The 21,360-nt window shown below is 52.6% G+C and overlaps 1 protein-coding gene across 16 annotated transcripts in view; it reads right to left on the minus strand.

The window, feature by feature from the left end:
• SCARB1 (scavenger receptor class B member 1) overlaps positions 1-21,360 on the minus strand; it is a 113,883-nt gene that overhangs the window by 22,508 nt on the left and 70,015 nt on the right. For all 16 annotated transcript variants that reach the window (XM_063712352.1, XM_063712351.1, XM_024256421.3 and 13 more), the window contains 6 exons: positions 17,856-18,013; positions 15,330-15,471; positions 14,560-14,763; positions 12,235-12,330; positions 10,540-10,655; positions 8,121-8,287 (listed from right to left, as the gene is read on the minus strand). In XM_063712352.1, the coding sequence (XP_063568422.1) occupies positions 8,121-8,287; positions 10,540-10,655; positions 12,235-12,330; positions 14,560-14,763; positions 15,330-15,471; positions 17,856-18,013 (883 nt within the window). The remainder of the gene's footprint in view (positions 1-8,120; positions 8,288-10,539; positions 10,656-12,234; positions 12,331-14,559; positions 14,764-15,329; positions 15,472-17,855; positions 18,014-21,360) is intronic.

Consider the following 21,360-nt stretch of genomic DNA (forward strand, 5'->3'; position numbering starts at 1 on the left):
GGACATCAGACAAGGACAGTGTATTGGCAGGTCCTGCCAGGCCGGAGGTCTGCACAGAGCTGCGGTCTGCAGAGCACCCCCGTGGCGATGCCAAGATAACCAGACAGAGAGGATCCCTTCCTCCATTCTGTAAAAAGCCCCAAGCCCTACAATGAGGGACAAGCTCTGCACCAGAGAAGGGGTGAGGCAGGAGCCGCCGATTCTGACAGGAGAGACCAAAGGAAGGAAGAGGCCTCTTCACAGGAGCCAGGTGAAGGACGCCCAGGAAGCGCATTCCAGGTGGAAGGGAAGGCAGAAGCAGGCGCGGGGAGGGGGAAACGCATGGTGCATGAGGGTGCTAGGGAGGCAGGGATGGAAAAGGCAACGCCAGATTTGAACTTGGGTGGGGGAGGGGAGTCTCAAGCACAAGCCAAGCAGCCCACACTGTCCCCTGCAGGCCACACAGCAATGATTGGAGCTCAGGTGTGTGCACCTGTGGCCAGATCTCCCTGCAGACACACCTGCTACAAACGTGAGCTCAACCTCGCCACTGACCAACCAAACCAGGCAAACACCAGCTCACCCTCGGGACAATGGACAACAGGCCTGAAGGACAAGTTAACAAGGAACAGCAAGCAGGCCTCTCTCAAAAGCTCATGAGGGCCAGGTGCCATGGCTTACGCCTGTAATCCCAACACTTTGGGAGGCCTCAGCAGGCAGATGACTTGCACCCAGGAATTGGAGACCAGCCTGGACAATATGGCAAGACCCCATCTCTACAAAAATTAGCCGGACATGGTGGCACGTGCATGTAGTCCCAGCTACTCAGGAGGCTGAGGCAGGAAAATCGCCTGAGCCTCAGAGGTTGAGGCTGCAGTGAGCCGTGACCGTGCCACTGCACTCCAGCCTGGGCAACAGAGCAAGATCCTGTCTCAAAAGAAAAACAATTTTTTTTAAAAAGCTCACGAGGATCCAGATGGTGCTAATCCACAGACAGAGCCAACGGGTGGTGACCAGGGGCTGGGGGAGGGGGCGGGGAGTGACTTCTGATGAGTCTGGGTCTCCTTTTGGGGTGACAGAAATGTTCTGGAACAAGATATAGGTGATGGCTGCACAACCTTGTGACCCTGCTAAATGCCACCAAATCATTCACTTTAAAATGGTTAATTTTATGTTACAAGAATTTTGCCTCAATAAGACAGGAAAACAAAACAAAACAAAAAACCCGAATCAGAGGCCAGGCGTGGTGGCTCACGCCTGTAATCCCAACTCTTTGGGAGGCCGAGGCGGGTGGATCACCTGAGGTCAGAAGTTCAAGACCAGCCTGGTCAACATGGTGAAACCCCGTCTCTACTAAATATACAAAAATTAGCTGGGCGTGGTGGAGGGCGCCTGTAATTCCAGCTACTCAGGAGGCTGAGGCAGGAGAATCGCTTGAACCCAGGAGGCAGAGGTTGCAGTGAACCGAGATTGTGCCACTGTGCACCAGCCTGGGCAACGAGAGCGAAACTTCATTCCAAAAATAAAAAAGGCCAGGCGCAGTGGCTCACATCTGTAATCTCAACACTTTGGGAGGCTGAGGCGGGCAGATCATGAGGTCAGGAATTTGAGACCAGCCTGGCCAACATGGTGAAACCCCTTCTCTACTAAAAATACAAAAATTAGACGGGCGCGGTGGCGGGCGCCGGTAGTCCCAGCTATTCAGGAGGCTGAGGCAGGAGAATCGCTTGAAACCATAAGGCGGAGGATGCGGTGAGCCGAAATCACGCCACTGCACTCCAGCCTGGATGAAAGAGCAAAACTCCATCTCAAAAAAAAAAAAAAAAAACCTTCATCAAACTCACATGGTGTCCTTCCCACAAAGCATCAGCCGCCCCTCACTGCTGGCCAAGTGGCTGGCGATCATGCTCACATGCATCTCACAACCTCACACTTCTAAAGTATCTCTGCTTTTCTTAGCAAAGCCAGGCACTGGTTTGAAATAAAAGCTGGGATTATCGATGTCAGACTTCCTCTTTCTCAGTCCTTGTGCATCCCTGCCCTTAAGGTTTCTCAAGCATCATTCATCCCAGCACCGTTTCAATTTCATGACATCTGAATACCCCCTGCACTGTTATATAATGTGCTGCTCTCAATCAGCTGCCAGTGCCTTCCTTAAGTCTCTGTATTTTAAAGGGAAGCTTTACAGCTATGCAAACACTTGCCGCAATTAGAAAGTACATATTTGGGCCAGGCACTGTGGCTTACACCTGTAATCCCAGCACTTTGGGAGGCCAAGGCAGGCGGATCACTTGAGGTCAGAAGTTCAAGACCAGCCTGGGCAACATGGTGAGACCCCCCCGTAACTACTAAAAATACAAAAATTAGCTGAGCATAGTATGTCCCTGTAATCCCAGCTACTCGGGAGGCTGAGGCAGGAGAATCGCTTGAACCCGGGAGGCAGAGGTTGCGGAGGCTGCAGGGAGCTGGAATCGCATCACTGCACTCCAGCCTGGACAATAGTTTCCAGAGGTTGCAGTAAGCCAAGACTGCACCAGTGCACTCCAGCCTCGGCAACAGAGCAAGACTGTGTCTCAAAAAAAAAAAAAAAAAAAAAAAGGACATATTTAAAAAATACTGTGGAAAATAATGATGTTGTAAGTTCTAACTAGAACCTGTTACTGCATGAGGCTTTAACTGGGAGCCCTGCTCTTTTTCTGTGAAAAGAAAAAACAACAAAAAAGGCTGATGAGTGTGGAACGCTCTTCAAGTCCTCTCAACACCAACAGAGACCTTCTCCTGCACATGACAAGGAGGAAAAGAGGATGGACCCAGAAGCTCACTCTCACCTCCTTGGACCTTCTGAAGCCATCCCAAGCACCCGCAGGGACAGTGTCCTCCACAATTTGGAAAACGCTGCCTCTCATGCCTCCTCCGTGGAGGAGGCAGCCACGGAGCCAGACCCTGGAGGAATCTCAAACAAGCCCTGGCCTACCCACAGCCCCAGGTGGAGACCGAGGTGGGATGGAACAACTTGCCAGCCCCCGCCCTTGCTTCAGAGGCCGAGCCTGCATGGACCCAAGCACGTGTTTCTTCCAATTTTATTACCAAACACGCCAAGCGAGATCTTCCCAGCTGTAAGTGGTAATTAATTTATAGCTTTATGGCATATCTAGCCAGACATAATTGCCCAGGATTGCCACGGATGATAATTAGTTGGCTCTGTGAGGCAAGTCGGATGCCCTCACGCAACCGGGAGGTTTGAGATGAGGGAGTTGTCGAGTCCAACAGATTTCAAGGCCCAGAAAGGCAAAGGCATGGTACCTTTACTCTTTAGATAACATACCACAGAAACACAGACATAGGTGCACCAAACGACACGTGTGCACCACGGTCATGGTCGAAAAACAGGAACTTGGATGCCTAGGAGCAGTGGAAGGAGAAGATGGAGGCAGCGCCCACGATGGAACACCACACAGCAATGGAGAGGAGGAGCCGCGACCACCCACAACGTCACGGACGAATCGCACCAGGGTGCTGAGGTGTACACGGGCCAGAAAAGGAGGAAAAGGAGTCTAGCATTATGGGGCCATTTACGTGAAGATGCAAACCAGCTGAGCTCCGGGGCTGGACGCCAGGACGGTGGGAGGAGCGCGAGTGGCATCCAGGGCCTGTCGTGTCTGTTTCTCAGTCAGGGTGCTGGCCACGGGGTGTGTTGTTTCAAACTGCACGTGTCAGCCAGGCGCAGCGGTTCATGCCTGTAATCCCAGCACTTTGGGCGGGAGGATCGCTTGAGCCCAGGACTTCAAGACTAGCCTGGGCAATATGGTGAGACCCCGTCTCTAAAGAAAATTTAAAAATTAGCTGGGCATGGTAGCAACCGCTTGTAGTCCCAGCTACTCAGGAGGCTGGGGTAAGAGGATCAGTTGAGTGATGGAGGTCAGACTGCTGTGAGCCATGATGGCACCACTGCACTCCAGCCTGGGCGACAGTGATACCCTGTCTCAAAAAACAAAGCAAAAAACTCCAAAAACTGCATGAGTCATCTGGGAACTTCTTTTTATCTACGTATATTTTATTTAGAAGCAAAAACAGCCCGGGCAAGACGGCACAACCCCATCTCTACAAAAAAAAAAAAAAAATTTTAAATAAGATAAATTAAATTAGCCAGGTATGGTGGTGTGTACCTGTGCTCGCAGCTACCTGGGAGGCTGAGGTGGGAGAATCATTTGTGCCCAGGAGGTCAAGGCTGCTGTGAGCTGTGATTGCACCACTGCACTTGAGCCTGGGCAACAGAGAAACCTTGTCTCAAAAATATAAATAAATAAAAGAAAAAACTTTATTTAAATAAGTATTTTAAAATTCTCTTGTGCTTTTGAAATTCTTTTGGCAGATGTGCTAAGAGAAGGCGGGGCACACCTCATCCCACGCCCTTGGAGGGAATGGGCATGTCGTTTCTCCCCCCTCCTCCTGGTACCTACACCCCTACTTAATTAAGCCTTCCCTACTTTCAGCCTTGTGCTTGGAGTGGGGCCAGCCCACCCAGGAGCCAGCTGAGCATGTGACACAAGCCTAGCCAATCAGCATAGTCCACCTCGGCTACCGTGATTGGTTTACAACTGGGCATGGGAGCCAGGCAGACCAATTAGAGCAAACCCTGGAACTTCTGCTGGAGTGAAGGAAACACAGGTGGCCCCCTTTCTGCAGCACTCGGAGCTGGGCGGGGGTGAGCCTGGAGCTTCACAGGCAGCCAGGAGGGAGAGCCTGCTTGGCAACAAAGCCAGTCCAGCAGAAAACTGAGCTGGGATTTGGCAGAGGCAGCTTCCAGACAACATCTAAGTTCTGGATTTGTGCCTAATGCAGAGATCTGCCCTGGAATTTTTCATTACGCAAACCAAGAAGTGCCCTTTTGGCCTAAATCAAGTGCAGTCCAGCATCTGCCACTTGGGACAGTTGCTGTAGCACACTTTTGGGTGTGTAACATCCTCAACCTTACGAGCAGAAATCCCCGCCGATACCAGCAAAGAATGAAGCAAGCAGAGGCCAATGCCCAGGCGGGCCAGACAGGACCAGGAGACAGCAGCGGGCGTCCCAGGCCCCAGCTCCAAACCATTCGCTCACAGGTTGTGCCGTTCTGCCTGAAATGGGGGAAAGCATCCAATCTGTTGACAGCCCCTCCTCCTGACCCCTGTTGCAGACCAGTCCTTTAGAGTCGCCGTTGCCAGCTGGAGGACGGGACTTCAACCAAAAAGGCTCCCAGAAGGCAAGACACAGTCAACTGGAGGGCCGCTTCCGGTCCTACCAACCCTGTGACCTTGGTCGCATCCAGCATCAGGCCTCAATTTCCCAAGTACAGAACGCACTCACCATCCCCATGTTCAAATACTGCATGAGTACCCACTACATGTGGGGCACAGTTCTAGAAGCTAAGAATAAAACCAACAAGAGGAGCTTGGGGCCCTGCCTACAGGCATGACAGTGAATGGAAGGGGCAATGAATAAAATCCACAGTCCATGAGTTCAGGGAGCAATGAGCACCAAGAAGACAAGAAGAGGAAGCCATAGGGAGCAGCAGGTGGGAGAGGGAGCAACTTTAGAACAGGAAATCAGAGGAAGCCTCCCGGAGGAGGTGGCATTTGCATGCAGACCAAAAGAAGGTGAGGGATGATCCACTCAGAAGTCCAGACAAAGAGCTCTCCAAGCAGGGGAAACAACCCATGCAAAGGCCCTGAGGCGGCACTGACCTTGGTATACTTTAGAAAAAGGGCAAAGGCATCAGGGCTGGAGAATAATGAACAGGGGACGTGTAGGGAGAAATGGAGTCAGAGAGGCTAGCGGGGCTGGATCCTTCAGAGAGGCCAGTAGGGGCTGGATCCTGCAGGGCCCAGGACCATGGTGGGAGTTTGGACTTCACTATGAATGCAGACAGAGCTGCCAGACATTTTAAGAGGACGGTGGCAAGCTGCATTTTTTTCAAGATGGGTCTTCCTCTGTTGCCTAGGCTGGAGTGCAGTGGGGTGATCACAGCTCACTGCAGCCTTGACCTCTGGGCTTAGGCCATCTTTCCACCCCAGCCTTCCACGTAGCTAGGACTACAGGCATGCACCACCATGCCTAGCTAATTTTTTTTTTTTTTTTTTTTTTTTTTTTTTTGCTAGACAGAGGTCTTGCTATATTGCCCAGGCTGGTCTCGAACTCTTGGCCTGAAGTGATCCTCCCACCTCGGCCTCCTACAGGGTTGTGATTACAGGCGTGAACCACCACACTCGGCCTGCATTGTTAAAAGATCCCTCGGCTGCTGTCGGGAGTGCTACAGAACTTCCTATGATGATGGAAATGTTCTCTATCTGTGCTATCCAAGACAGTAGCTGCTAGACACACATGGCTTATAAGCATTTAACTTCCGGCCAGTGCAACCAAGGAAGTGCCTTCTAATTTGATTTTGTTTAAATCAATTTCAATTTAAACAGCCGCAAGAGGCCAGCAGTGACCGCACTGGATGGTCTAGGGGATGGATGGTACAGCAGCAACGCTGCATTGAGGGATGGGCTACTGAAAGGGCTGGATCAGCAGGAAGGACGTGTCTGTGGCCTGGACAATGAGGTGGGGGTTGGGGTGGGGAGCAAGAGAGAGGAAGGAGTGAGGACTCAACCTGGAGGTAAAGCCAACTGGGCTTGTTGACGCACTGGAAGAGCCAGGTGAGGACAGGGAATCAAACTGACGCCCGAGGGCCCAAATTGAGCAACTTGAGGCAGGGGTGTCTCAGGGACTGGCACACAATTGAGACACATCAACAATGTCAGGGGACTGACGCCAACAGCAATCATCGCATCTGCGTAGCCACCCACACTGTGGAACAAGAGGATGTTACGTAACACACAGACCCTCGCCAGCCTCATTTCATGTCATTTAGGACACGTACATGCCCTAAGCCCCAGAACCCATGGCTATGTCAGGTCACAGGGTAAACGGGCGCTGGGCCTGCTCAGCAGCTGCCTTGAAGGTCCAGAAATTGGGCCGGGCACAGTGGCTCGCACCTGTAATCCCATTGCTTTAACAGGCAGAGGCAGGTGGATCACTTGAGGCCAGGTGTTTGAGACCAACCTGGGCAACATGGTGAGACAACATCTCTACAAAAAATTTACAAAAATAAGCTAGGTATCGTGGCCCACACCTGCAGTCCCAGCTACTCAGGAGGCTGAGGCAGGAGGATTGCTTGAGCCCATGAGGTCGAGGCTGCAGTGAGCTATAATCGCACCACTATACTCCAGCTCCAGGCTACAGAGTGATACCTTGTCTCAAAAAATAAAAATAGGCTGGGCACGGTGGCTCACACCTGTAATCCCAGCACTTTGGGAGGCCGAGGCAGGCAGATCACTTGAGGTCAGGAGTTCAAGACCAGCCTGGGCAACATGGTGAAACCCCGTCTCTACCAAAATTACAAAAAATTAGCCAGGTGTGGTGGCGCACGCCTGTGGTCCCAGCTACTCGGGAGGCTGAGGTGGGAGGATCACTTGAACCTGGGAGGCGGAGGTTGCAGTGAGCTGAAATGGCGCCACTGCACTCCAACCTGGGTAACAGAGTGAGAGTCTGTCTCAAAAAAAAAAATAATAATAAACAAGATGGGGAGATTGTCCTGGGGTATCCAGGAAAGCACGATGTGGTCTTAAGGGTCCTTAGAACTGGAAGAGGGGGCAGAAGAGGGAGCAGAGGAAGAGATATGAGGACAGAGTGGATCAGAAGGGTGCCATGTTGCTGGCCTCAAAGGTGGAGGAAGGGCCTGGGAGCCAGGAAACACAGAGGGTTCTCTAGAAGCCAGGAAAGGCAGACGCAGCTTCTCCTCAAGCCTCCAGAAGGAACACAGCCGCCTTGATCTGAGCGCGGTGAGACCCACACAGACTTCTGAACTACAGAACTGCAGGATAACCAGTGTGTGTTGTTCTAAGCCCTGAAGTTCATGGCAATTTATTGTGGCAGCAACTAATAGACCTGGCATTTCTTCCTTTTCAGATTATCTTCCTGCGGCCTCATTATCTTCAGCCTAATGGGATTATCAAGAGTACAGAGGCCAGAGATTAAGCAGACAGCACGGGGCAGATAAACCCTCAGCTGGCCCCACCCTCGCACCCTCCCGCCATCCCAGCACAGGGGACGGCACGTACTGAACCTGCAGGTGCTGACGTTCTGAATTCCAGACTCCAGGCACGGGCAGAAGCCTTCGTTGGGTGGGTAGATGGACCCGTTGGCAAACAGGGTTTTGGGAGCCACGAAGCGATAGGTGGGGATGCCTTCAAACACCCCTGACTCCTTGTACATTAGCTTCATGGATCTGCAGGGGACAGACAGGGTGAGAGGGGACACCCAGACCTGGCAGCCAGAGCCAGGCCCTGCCGAAGGCTGCCCAGATCCAGCCATTTCTCCCCACGGGCGCTACCACCTCCTGGGTCCAAACCACCCCCATCTCTCACCCAGGTAGCTGCAGCGACCCCCTAACAGGCCTCTCTGCTCCGACTCTGCCTCCCCACCCACACCAATGTATTAGCTACGGCCAGATGGAGTTTTACAAAAGAACAGAGGCCAGGCATTATGGCTCACACCTGTAATCCCAGCACTTTGGGAGGCCGAGGTGGGAGGATCACTTGAGCCCAGGAGTTTGAGACCAGCCTGGGGAACATGGTGAGACCCAGTCTCTAAAAACAAAATTGTTTTTGAAAGTTATGACATTAAAAAAAGAACAGAATATATCATGCCCCTGCTGAAAATCTGTGACCCTTTCTAGTCTAACCTACCATTAGGATTCATTGTCCTTATCTAGCCCCTGCATAAGCTCTGCTCAGCCCCGCCCCACCTTCCTGTACCCAGGGCCTCCCTGAAGTTCCTAAGCACACTCACTCCTGCCCCAGGCCCTCTGCATCCCTGCTCCCTCTGCCTAAGAACAGTCTCCTCTGGCATCTTCATCCACTAGACTTCAGCCCTTCAGTCAGATCTCAGTTCAGCTGTCACTTCCTCGTGTGGCAGCACTGTCCCCCACACCCACCCCATCCACCCTCCATCCGTTCATGCTCCTGTACTTTCTCAAAAGCACTTCTGAACTTGAACATGCACTGCGCTACCCACTCTGTCCACAGCAGCCACTCAGCACGCATGGCTGTCCATCCCACCCTTGACATGGGGCGAGTCCAAATTGGGATGCAAGTATAAAATATGTTCCAGATTTCTAATACTTGCTAGCAAAAAAAAAACAAAAAAACAAAAACTCATCATTAACACTTGAAATGATCCCATTTTTGATATATGAGGTCAAATAAAATACATTATTAAAAATAATTTCACCAATTTCTTGTTACTTGTATTAATGCAGCCACTAAAACATTTTACATTGCATGTGTGCCTTGCATATTTTGATGTATAGGAAAGTGCCAGCTTAGATTATAGCATTATGTCAGTGTCAGATTTCCTCATTTTGATAACAGCATTATGGTTATGTAAGAAAATGTCCTCGTTTCTGAAAAACACCCACTGAGTATTTGGAGGTAAGGGGGCATACAGCCTCCAACCTACTCTCAGATGGTTCAGGAAAAAGACACTCGGCAAGAGGAGGGGGTGGGGGGCTTAACACGGCTAGTGAACCTGGGTGAAGGGGAGACGGGGGCCACTTGTATTTCTCCTGCAACTTTTCTTTAAGTTTAAAATTCAGCTTTTAAAGTCAGCTGGGTACGGTAGCTCACACCTGCAATCCCAGCACTTTGGGAGGCTGAAGCAGGATGATCCCTTGAGGCTAGGAGTTCAAGACTAGCCTGGGCAACATAGCAAGATCCCCATCTCTAAAAAATTAAATAAATAAATAAGTAAAAACTTAAAACAGCAAAAGGTGGCCACACGGAGCAAAAGCACTGTCACTCTCTGATACTCTAGTGTTTGTGCATTTGCCTGAGTTGCCCTGATAGGACACAACCTCCTGGGGAATGGAGACTTGGCCCACCCTGTCACTACTGGGCACCTGGCACACAGTAGGGCCTCACAGGGTTTGCTGGGAGGGCAGATAAGTCAAGGTCCACATGAGTGAATTCCCAAGTAAAGGACTTTTCCAGAGTGACCAGAATAGAACACGACACAGCAAGGCCTCCAGAAAAGGGCTGTAGGAGCCACCCACTGTCTACTGTTACCCCTCAACTGGGACCATGGGACACAGAGCTGAGCTTGAAGGGGCCGAGCAGAGCCAGCTGATGTCTGAGCACCCAGATGGTCACGGGGGCCACCCGTCAGACGCCAGAGGGAGCCCACCTCTCGCCTCCATTTCATGGTCCCCTATGACCTTGACATGTCCTGCCCCCCTCCTCCTAGCCCAGCACCACCTGGCTGCAAACCACCACCAGCAGCCTCTCTTTGGGCTGTGTAGAGGCATTGGCAGCTGGAGTTTGGCTCTTGGTGGTGTGACCAAAGAGAATTCAAGCCGGTGCCAAGGGCCAGTGAGTCAAATCCACGATGAGTCAAAATGCTTTCCAAGGGCACAGCCAACAGCACAGAATTTGGCCATGAGCTGCCCAGGAAACCCAGGAGGCCCCGCGTCCCAGTGATTACCGGCAGGCCTCAGGGCTGTAGAACTCCAGCGAGGACTCAGGAGTCATGAAGGGTGGCCACATTTGCCCAGAAGTTCCATTGATCATGTTGCACTGATCGGAATGCCAGAAGTCAACCTGGGGGGAAGCATCCAAACTAGACCCCTCAGTAGGGCCAAGGCCCCTTAATAAGCCCTCTCAGGTGCCGCACACCTAACTCGCCCTGGTGCACACATGGCCACTCAATTCCCAATACTGGCACGGTGGGAAGAGGGCAGGCTATGTAGACACACAGAGAGAATGCCTACCACAGCTGCCCACTCCCAGACCCCCGAATGTGTAACTTTGCTAGGGACTCAGTTCTTTCATCTGCAAAATGGGCCTATCACCCACATTTCCAGCCTGAATCTGGAAAAGAAGTGTGGTGAGCAAGTGAGGTGAGAGGTGGGCCGCGGCTGTGCTCAGCCCTCAGAGCGGAAGTCAACAGGCACCTCCTGAAAACAATCGGCATACAGGCAAACTACTTAAAATCATAATGGTGGCCACCACCGGGCAACCCCAAAACAGAACCTATCAGGTTAACTGACTCTGGGGAGCGAGACCCAGACTCGACAAAACCAACTGCTCACTTTCCAATCTTCTGTATGATGAGGATGTTTAAAATCACGTGCACATGTATAGTATATTGGAATATACAAGCCACAATGAATGTGAACTCCATCTATTGTGAATGGCTACTGCCGGTTACAAATGGTGATTTTTGCCACTCTGGGCACTGGTTGGGGTACGATTTGTCCCTAGCCCTCAGGGTCTTTGCAGTAACTACCATGTGGAGTGGGGAACGGGAAGTCACACAGCCATTTTCATGCATATTGAGAAAAGGTCACGAAGGCGAAAAAAGCAAGTTGCAAAACAATGCACGTAGTATGATTTCATGATGTTCAAAGAAGAAACAATTCCGTATTTCTCTGCATACATACAGGTGTGCACATGGTAAAAATGGATGGGAAGAATATATCCGAAACTGATAACTGTGGGTTTCCTCTGGGGCAAGGGGTAGGGGTGGGAGGTGATACTAAGGGCACTTATCTCCCTCTCTTGTTTTATTTTGTAATGTGAATCTCTTCTCTTTTTTTTTGGAGACCGAGTTTCACTCTTCTCACCCAGGCTGAAGTGAAATTGCGTGATCTCAGCTCACTGCAACCTTCACCTCCCAGGTTCAAGCGGTTCTCCTGCCTCAGCTCATGAGTAGCTGGGATTACAGGCATGCGCCACCACACCCAGCTAATTTTTTGTATTTTAGTAGAGACAGGGTTTTGCCATGTTGGCCTGGCTGGGCTCGAACTCCTGACCTCAGGTGATCCCCCCGCCTCGGCCTCCCAAAGTGCTGGGATTACAGGCATGAGCCACCACGCCCGGCCTTCAAAACATTTTTGTAAGTAAAGAATCGAAAGGAAGAAAGCACTCAGTTCCCAGCAGATGCCAGGTGCTCAGTAAGCTCAGTAAGAAGTCACTAACCCCACCTGCACCTCTGGCTGGTCAAGCTTTAACCAAAGGTAAAATCCCTCCTCCAACTTCAAGAGGGTTCATCCTCCCAGCATCCTCTTCACGACAAAGGAATAAGGAGCCCTGTGGTCCCTGCCATTCCTGAGCAGCCACGGCCCGGCCCACCCTCCCCTCTCCCTGGCGACAGGGGCCCTCGCCTCTCGCCCCTCACCTTGCTCAGCCCGTTCCACTTGTCCACGAGGTGGATCCTGCTGATGTTCTGGACCCCCGTGAACACCGTGAAGAGCCCAGAGTCAGAGTTGTTGAGCTACAGACACAGCAGGGAACAGCATTGTAAGGCTCGGGCTGCCATTGAGCCGGCCTGGTCTGAACATTCTGGGCTGAGCCCTCCTCCCCCTCCACCAGAAGGACAGGGCTCCCGGCATCTGGTTCACTGCCACATGCCCAGTGTCTGGGGACCGACAGGAGGCTTGGGAGCTTTCTAGGAGGAACAGTCCCGGGTTCTGTGACTGCAGTGTTCCACCCTCCCTTCCTAACTCTGGGAAAGTCTGGCTTTCCTCCCGGGTGAGTGGCAGATCACCCCCACCACACCCTACTCCAGCATAAAATAAAGCATGGCCAGGTCAGCTCCCTGAGCAATGAAACAGGAGAAGTGGCATGTCACTTGGGGGGATGCTTTAAAGACTGTGCACACGCCTTTCACCAGGCTCTCTGCCACTGCTATAGCAGCCAAGGAGGTATGTGTCAACACAGAGCCTCCCTCAGCCTGGGTCCCCAAGTGACTACCACAAGCGTGGGTGCCCCAGTCACCCACACTGGACGTGGAGTGCAAGCAAAGGAATAAGTCTTGGTTGTTCTAAGCCATGGAGATTCTGGGGCTGCTTGTCATAGCAGCAAAACCTGGCCTGTCCTAACCCATCAAGGTTCTTGATAGTGGGGCCCAGGCTTTGGTGCTCCAAGAGCATTTCCCAGAAGCTAGTTTCTAATCCCAAAGACATGCAAAGCACAAAGTGGTATGAGTGACTGAAGGAAATATCTAGAAGTGCTTTGCAGGGTGGAGCACACTGAGGAGCTCCAAGGTTGCCTGGCTGAGTGGCTGCACCCATCAGAGACCTACAGAACAAGACCCAGCACAAGGCCCCGGCCCAGCCTCTCGTGTGTGTCTGTCACTTGCCCATGTGGAGCCAAGAATAACCAGTGCCACTACAAAGGGGAGCATTAAAGGGGCTCATGTGCAAAAAGGGCCAGGTACGGTGCCCCGGACACAGTAAGAGCTCAAAATGCTAGTCTTTATTTTCATTATTATTGTTATTATTAATAAATGCTCACCCAACAGTATCCTTAAATGATCATTATAATGGACAGAGAGCATCAGAAACTGCCAGTTACTACCCAAAGCCCACTCTCTCCTTACTCCTTCATAACAAAACCCAAACTGTACTCAGAGCATCAGCACACCCAGCTAAAAGGCTACCTTTCCAGCTTCCCCTGGAGCTAGGTGTGGCCACGTGACTCAGTTCTGGCCAATAAAGGAAATGGACATTGGTTTTCTTCCTCCTTAAGAAGGATGCAACTGGGACATGCTGTTTTACCCCCAATGCCTCCATCTGCTCCCTAAAGCCCCACCACTTCTTCCTTCCTGCTGTGCTGCCTGGAATGTGATGTGATTGCTGACACTCTAGCAGCCAACTTGGACAATGTGGTTATCTTGAGGATGAAAACCACACGCCAAGGATGGCAGAGCAGAGTAGTAGAAGGCTTCCAGATCACTTAAGACCATGAAGCCGCCACACCAACACTGAACAGCCTACCGCTAGACTGTTCCTGTGAGGTTTTCATTATATGCGGTCAAACGTAGATTATACTAAACTAGGGACTTTGTAATCACTTTCATTTGCAAAGCACTTCAGGATTTACAAGATGCTTTTACAGAATCATGCCACTTAACCCAAACTTGCTAATTTACCCACACGACAGGAGCCCGTCACCCTTGACAAAAACGTACTGAGTATCTATCACGTGCAGCACCACGATATCCCCCCCAGCACTCTACCCTGATCAGCAGAGAACAAAGAGATGGCTGAGGATGGAGCAGTCCCAAGGACTCATTGAAAGCTGCGGTGAGGGAGCCAAGGTCAGGGTCAGACCCTCCATGGACGAGATGTTGGCTCCGAAGCCCAGTCAGTGACCCTACCAGGTTGCCAGGAGTCAAGATTAAGAGTCAGCTTGTGATCTTACTCCCCAGCAGCCATGCCGCCTTCAACCAGCAAAGCCTCCCGTTTGCTAAGGCCCAGTCACATCATTTGAGCCTGGATCAAGCTGTACCTGAATCCAACCCTAGCATTTTCAGTTCTATGAGCCCCAACATTCCCCATTTCACTTAAGCCGGTTTGAGTCAGGTTCTCAGCCACTTACAACCCACAGCCACTAGATCCCCAGCCAGCTACAAAGCAAGCTGGTGACCACTGTCCAGACTGTGTGAGGGGAAGACAGGACACAGGCCTGAATCTTTGGCTTCTCACCAGGCCACACGTACCTCAGCAAATAATCCGAACTTGTCCTTAAAGGGGAACATGCCTGGAAAGTACTTGTTGATGAGGTTCACGAGGGGGTCCTTGTAGCCCCACATGACCTCACCCACAGTACGGTTCATGAAGGCGCGTTCCCCGAGGGTGGTGAATGCCAAGGTCATGATGAGCTTCAGGGTCATGGGCTTATCCTCCATCATCACCGCCGCACCCTGCAAGGCGAGGGGACACTAGTGTCAGAGGCTGGACGTGGCTGGCCCATCCTCCCTCGGCCCCAGCTGGGCCTCACGGCAAAGAGCCCATGAAGGGAAATGCTGGGGTGCAGGAGGCCCCTGGAGTGGCCACGTGGGGCGTCTGGGACACCAGAACCACCCTCTTCTCCTCCAGTGCCAAGGCCACATGTGCTCCCGAGAACCCCTTCTCCCCCTTGCACCCCACTGGACTCAGGCTAAGTGAACTCCAGCCCCAGTCCCAGAGGTGGCCCTGTGGCTCAGCCCTCAACAAGACAGCCCCTTTTGGAGATCTCAGAAATGTAAACTGAAAAGGGAAAAAAAATACTTTGGCCAGGACTTCCAAACCAAGACAGGTGGACCCACCTGGGAAACTCAGAACCCACCGCGGGTGGTGGAGACAGCACAGGGCCGAAAGCCACCCACCAGGCGTGAGTCCCCACGCTCCAACCACCTCAGGGACTGCTCCCCGCACAAGGGGCAGGCGGGAGGAGAGACAGGGGACGAGGCTGGGGTGCGAAGCGGCGTGGGCCACGGGGCAGCCTCACCAAGACCAGGATGTTAGGCATGACGATGTAGTCGCTCTCTGAGCCGTGGGACTTGGAGGGCTGGAACTGGAAGGTGCGGTACTCGAGGAAGGACACGGTGTCGTTGTTGTTGAAGGTGATGTTGGTCTTGTGCCTGAACTCCCTATGGGGGAAGCCAGTGGGTCAGACGCCCCGCCCCGCTGCATGGGACGTTTCCCTTCTACTCGCCTGCAGTGCCTGCCTGGGAACCAGGGGCCCTGGACGTCTGTGCACACCTCCGGCCCCACAGCCAAAGCTGAGCTCGGCCCCTCGGCCAAGTCTGTCCCTCCCGCCGCCTGCCCACTGCAGGACACGGTGTCGCCACCCACCCGGCCTCGTTCTGCTCTCCCTCACCCAACACGGCCATCACCTCTCCATCTACAAAAGGAAGTAATCACAAGCCCTACTTCAGGGGGCAGCTGTGGGGATTAAACAATCCCCACAGTAAAGCAACCAGATACCCGAAAGCAATCAACACAGCCGCCGGGTGCAGAGAAAGCACGAGGTAAACATCAGCTGCCGTGACTGTTGCTGCTGCTGTCCTTATGATCTCTCATCTCTCCAAGCCATTCTCCACCATCCAGAAGAATCTTTGAAAAGTGGAAATCAGGTCGGGAGCACTGGCTCATGCCTGTAATGCCAGCACTTTGGGAGGCTGAGGTGGGCAGATCGCCTGATGTCAGGAGTCCAAGACCATCCTGCCCAACATGGTGAAACCCCGTCTCTACTAAAAATACAAAAATTAGCTGGGCGTGGTGGCAGATGCCTGTAATCCCAGCTACTCGGGAGGCTGAGGCAGGAGAATCGCTTGAACCTGGGGGGCGGAGGTTGCAGTGAGCCGAGATCACGCCACTGCACTCCAACCTGGGTGAGAGAGAGAGACTCCGTCTCAAAAAAAAAAAAAGTGGAAATCAGATCGTGCCATGCTCTGGACCACAGCCCCACTTTGCATGCAGGTTAAAATCAGGCTCCTAACGCGACCTCTGAGGCCCTCAGCAAGGCTCAGCCCTCGTCTCTCCACCGTCTCCCTCCCTCGTAAGCCCAGCTGCACAGGCCTCTGTTCCCAGCCTTCAGACCTTTGCACATGCTCTGCCCCGGACTCGCTTTGCCCGGGACTCTCTCTCCCCAGGGCCTCTTCCCACCATGCGGTTCCAGTGAGTGTCCCTTTGCAGAGGTGCTCCCGATCCTCCAGTCAGACCCAGCCCCAAGGCCACCCTCCCTCCTGCACTCCGGAAGACAAAACTTCACTGTTTTGTCTGCACGGTACTGGTGGCTGCCTGATTCCCCCTTATTTGTCCACTTCTTTACTCTCTCCCCATCAGAACATCAGCTTGGTGAGGCAGGGCCTTGGTCTGCCTGCGCCCCCAGCACACAGGAGGTGCTCAATCAGTGCTCACAGAATGAAGGAGTATAGAGAGCTTTGGCATTTTTGCCCATTCTGTCCACTGCTGGGTCCCCTGTGCTTAGAACGGCAGCCAACACCTAGCAGGTGCTCAATAAACATTTGTTAAATGAACGAGCGAATGAGTGAATGAATGAACGGAATGCAGCAGCTGATTCATGTTTCCCACTCCCAAACCTCAGGCACATTTGCTGGGTTTTCACCTTGGCTTTCCCAGAACCAAACTGTGGGTCTCCAACAGCGGGAACGCCCTCTGCCCGCCGCATCCCTGGAACACTGTGTGCTGGGGGCAAGTCAGCTCCCCTGTCTGAGCCCCTACTCCTCTGCCTGTGAACTGGGAAGCGGGGGTGTGGAGGAGGGGAGGTGCTCTGAAGACGCCAGGAGGTAGGGGCGTTGTAACAGGCACATCCGCCAGCCGTCTCAGAGCTCCGAGTGCATCCTGAGTGTCCCAGTGACCCCATGAAGGGGCTCTTGTGTCTCTCCAGTCTGCAGACGGGCAAACTGAGGCTCAGAAGGATGAAGTCACTTCCCCTAGGCCACAGCCAGGCACAGGGCAAGCAGAAAGCAAAGGCACGACTCTGTGGTCCCTGGGCCAGCATGTTCCACAAACAGCTGACCCCTTCCCGTGCTGACCCACCCGGTCCTCTGGCCCAGATAGGGTTTGGGGGGTAGGTCCCTGCTCCTGGTCATGTGTGTGTGTGCGTGTGTGTGTATGTATGTGTGTAACTCACACATGCACCCTCCACCCAGACCCACACCATTGGTCCCTCCCTGCTCCATAAAGAACCTCTCTAGGCAAGGTCTGGTGATTCACACCTGTAATCCCAGCACTTTGAGAGGCTGAGGCAGAGGATCGCTTGAGCCCAGGACTTCAAAACCAGCCTGGGCAACATAGCAAGATCCCATCTCTTAAAAAAAAAAACAAAAAAAACCCTAAAACAAAAACTTCTCTGGGACTAGCACTTACCCCGACTATGCCTTGCCTGCTTCCGGAACAATCTCTGGGGCTTCATCAGTAGTCTCGCCTCCCCATCCCGTCCACTCTGAGACCCCTCCCCTGCCCAGCCTCAGCCGGCCCCTCCACCCTCACCTGGACACAGCCTCACCTGTACACGTAGGGCCCGCGCTCCCGCACCTGCGGCTTCTCGCCCTTCAGGATCTCGTTGGGGTTTATGACGTCAAAGAAGTAGACGGAGAGATAAAAGGGGATGGGGATCTCCTTCCACATGTTGAAGGACAGGCTACTGGGGTCGATGCGCACGTTCTGCAGAGGAAGGAACAAGAACGCTTGTGAGGAGAGTGATGAGGGCCCCACGCCCCACCACCGGCTCCAGAACAGCTGCCCGAGCCCAGCCAGGGAAGAGGCTCCTAGGCAGGGGCTCGGGATAGGAGGTGGTGGGAAAGCCCTTCCCACATGAGGCTGTCGCACCTGGAGCTTATGGAATTAACAGGCAACCTATCCATGCTGTCGTGATGCTTCTTAAAATACGTCCTAACAGCAACAGGTGACACCAGTCAAGGGACTGAGGTAAACAGGGGCCCATGCACCATCTAAAGGGAGCGCTGGAGCTCAGGGTAGCGGATGGGCTCAGGGCAGGGTTAGCCTCATGCAGGAACATGGCCTCCATGTGGCCAGGTGGATCATTCATTCATTCCACAAGCATGCACTGAGCACTACCACGTGCCAGGCAGGTTCTAAGAGCTGGGGATGGGAGAATGACCAGGACAGACCAAAAGCCCAGCTATGTGGGGCTTTACCGTAGTGGGGGGGGAAAGGCAGGCACCAAACAACTCAGGTAAAACGCATGCCACGTGACAGAGCACAGAGAAAACACAGCAGGGATTGGGGAAGAGACTGGGATTTGAGACAGAGTCATTATGTAAGTGAAATATAGGCCAGGTGCCGTGGCTCATGCCTGTAATCCCAGAACTTTGGGAGGCCAAAGTAGGAGGATCACCAGAGCCCAGGAGTTTGAGACCAGCCTGAGCAACATAGCAAGACCCTGTCTCTATAAAGAATAATTTTATTTATTTATTTTTTTTTCTTTTTGAGATGGAGTCTCGCTCTGTTGCCCAGGCTGGAGTGCAGTGGCATGATCTTGGCTCACTGCAACCTCTGCTTCTGTGTTTAAGTGATTCTCCTGCCTCAGCCTCCTGAGTAGCTGGGACTACAGGTCCCCACCACCATGCCTGGCTAATTTTTGTATTTTTTTAATTTATATATTTATTTATTTATTTTGAGAAGGAGTCTCGCTCTGTGGCCCAGGTTGGACTGAAGTGGCGCAATCTCAGCTCACCGAAACCTCCATATCCTGGGTTCAAGCAGTTCTCCTCCCTCAGCCTCCCGAGTAGCTGGGACTACCAGGCACCTACCACCATACCTGGTTAATTTTTGTTTTTGTTTTAGTAGAAGTGGGGTTTCACCATGTTGGCCAGGCTGGTCTCCTGACCTCAAGTGATCCGTCTGCCTTGGCCTCCCAAAGTGCCAGGATTACAGGCATGAGCCACTGTGCCCAGCCTATAAAAAATAATTTTTAAAAAAGTAGCTGAGCATGGTGCTGCACACCTGTAGTCCCAGCTACTTGAGAGGCTGAGATGGGAGGGTCACTTGAGCCAAGGAGGTCGAGGCTGCAGTGAGCTGTAATGGCGCCACTGTACTCCAGCCTGGATGTCCAAGCAATACCGTGTCTCATTAAAAAAAAAAAAAAGAAAGGAAAAGAAAGAAAAAGAACACACACAAACACAACCTAGACCCAAAACCAAAACAGAAGGCAGTGAGGAAGGGAGCTCACGAATCTAGAAGGTGGGGGGCGGGGGGCATTCCACAGCAGCCACAGCCTGTGCAAAGGCCCTGTGGTAGGGAGACGCTGGGAGAGAACCTCCCTGTGTGGCTGAGTGAGCCATTCGGAGAGGAGTCAGAGGAAGATGAGAGCACAGAAGTTTTCCAAGAAAACCAGAAATACAGAAATGTATATGAAATCTCCTGATTTAAAAACTTTGCAAAAACATGATTTTCTTAAAGGGACTATAGGAAACACGCCTGGGGTCCACTTGGACCCCTCTCCCAGCTTTCCTCCTCTAGATCTATAATTCGCTGCCCCAGTGTCACAGGGAGGTCCCCCCCAGTCCACCTTACCCCCACCCTCAACCCAGCTGGGACATAATCTCGGGCCCCTCAGTGCCCACACCACGTCAGAGCCTGGCAGGAGTGACCCAGCCCATCAGACTAGAGCTGATGCTGCAAAGCCAGGCGGCTGCGTCACCTTCCACCCTCTTTTGAACATGGCCTTCTAAGACAAGGACAGCCACCCCTATTGTCCCCAGACAGCCAGAACCAATAGGCAGAGGCTCTACAGGAGGCAGACAGCTGAGCTGGCCAGTCAGGGCCAGCCCCATGTCCCCCGGAAGGAGCAGATTTGGAGGCAGCCAGACCCCTGGGTCGCACTCCACGGGGCCACTTGGGCAAGTCAGCCCCTGTGAACCTCAAGTTTCTCATCTGTACGAAGGAGCTGGTGACACTGTAGCTACAGCTGTGTCTAATTTGACCTAAGTGGTATGTAAATGAGGAAGCTGAATTCATTTTCAAGAAACTGGAAGATGCAATGTAAAATCTGGATTTCAGAGTTCTCTTGGAAAAATCAGGAGATCAGAGACTTGCCTTCAAGTGCCATAATTGTTTATTGATAAACATGTCTTCCTACCCAGCTGCGAGCACCCAAAGGAGCATCTTATGACCTGAGCAAGCTGATGGGTGCAAACGAAGGCGCATAAACTCAATATTAATGAGGTAATAGAAGCGAGCATTTCCGGGGTGTGCCACACGCCTGGTGATGCTGTTCACTGTGTTCTCATCCTCTGAACAGCACCATGACTCTTTGAGGCAGCCACCTCCACTATTATTACCCCCATGTTACACATTAGGAAACTGAGGCACAACTAAGGCTGGAGAGAGATTCAACCAATAGTTGGAGGGCACTGAGGAGTCCGGGAGGTCTTCCTGGGGGAGGTGGTATGTGAGCTGGATCAAAGAGCAGTCCTGCCCCCTCAGTAACGCCCTCTCCACCCCATGGTGGCTCCCGCCACCCCATGCGACCACAGCCCACGGGCACCAGCTCCAGCCCCTCCCAGCTCTCAGGCCCCGAACGCCCAGCCCTTCCTTCAGTCCTGGCCTTCACCCAGCCTCAAAGCCCGTGCACTGCAGGTCCCTCTGTCTGGGACAGACCCTGCAGCCCTGGGGACCCTGCTCACCACAGGCCAGGCCCCTTCTCCAGCCTGGGAGACACATCCAGCTGCTGGTGCTCCCCCCATAGAAAACACAGCATCAAAACCCAGAACCCTGGAAAATGTGTTCAGGGAGTAGAGCACGAACTATATGTTCTCACCACAGAAAACAGTGGGGGCAGGAGGGAACCGTGGAGGTGACAGGTATGTTCAGCACCTGGATCTCAGGGGCGGGTTTCCCGGTGTGCACACACCAGCCCATCAAACTGCATACATTGAATATGTGCCGTTGTTTTATATCAATCACACCTTAATAAAGCTGCTTTTTTAAAAAAGCAAAACAAGGCCCAGTGCGGTGGCTCACAGCTGTAATCCCAGCACTTTGAGGGG

This window comes from Pongo abelii, chromosome 10 (genome assembly GCF_028885655.2).
Source record: "Pongo abelii isolate AG06213 chromosome 10, NHGRI_mPonAbe1-v2.0_pri, whole genome shotgun sequence".
In the NCBI taxonomy this organism is placed as follows: domain Eukaryota; kingdom Metazoa; phylum Chordata; class Mammalia; order Primates; family Hominidae; genus Pongo; species Pongo abelii.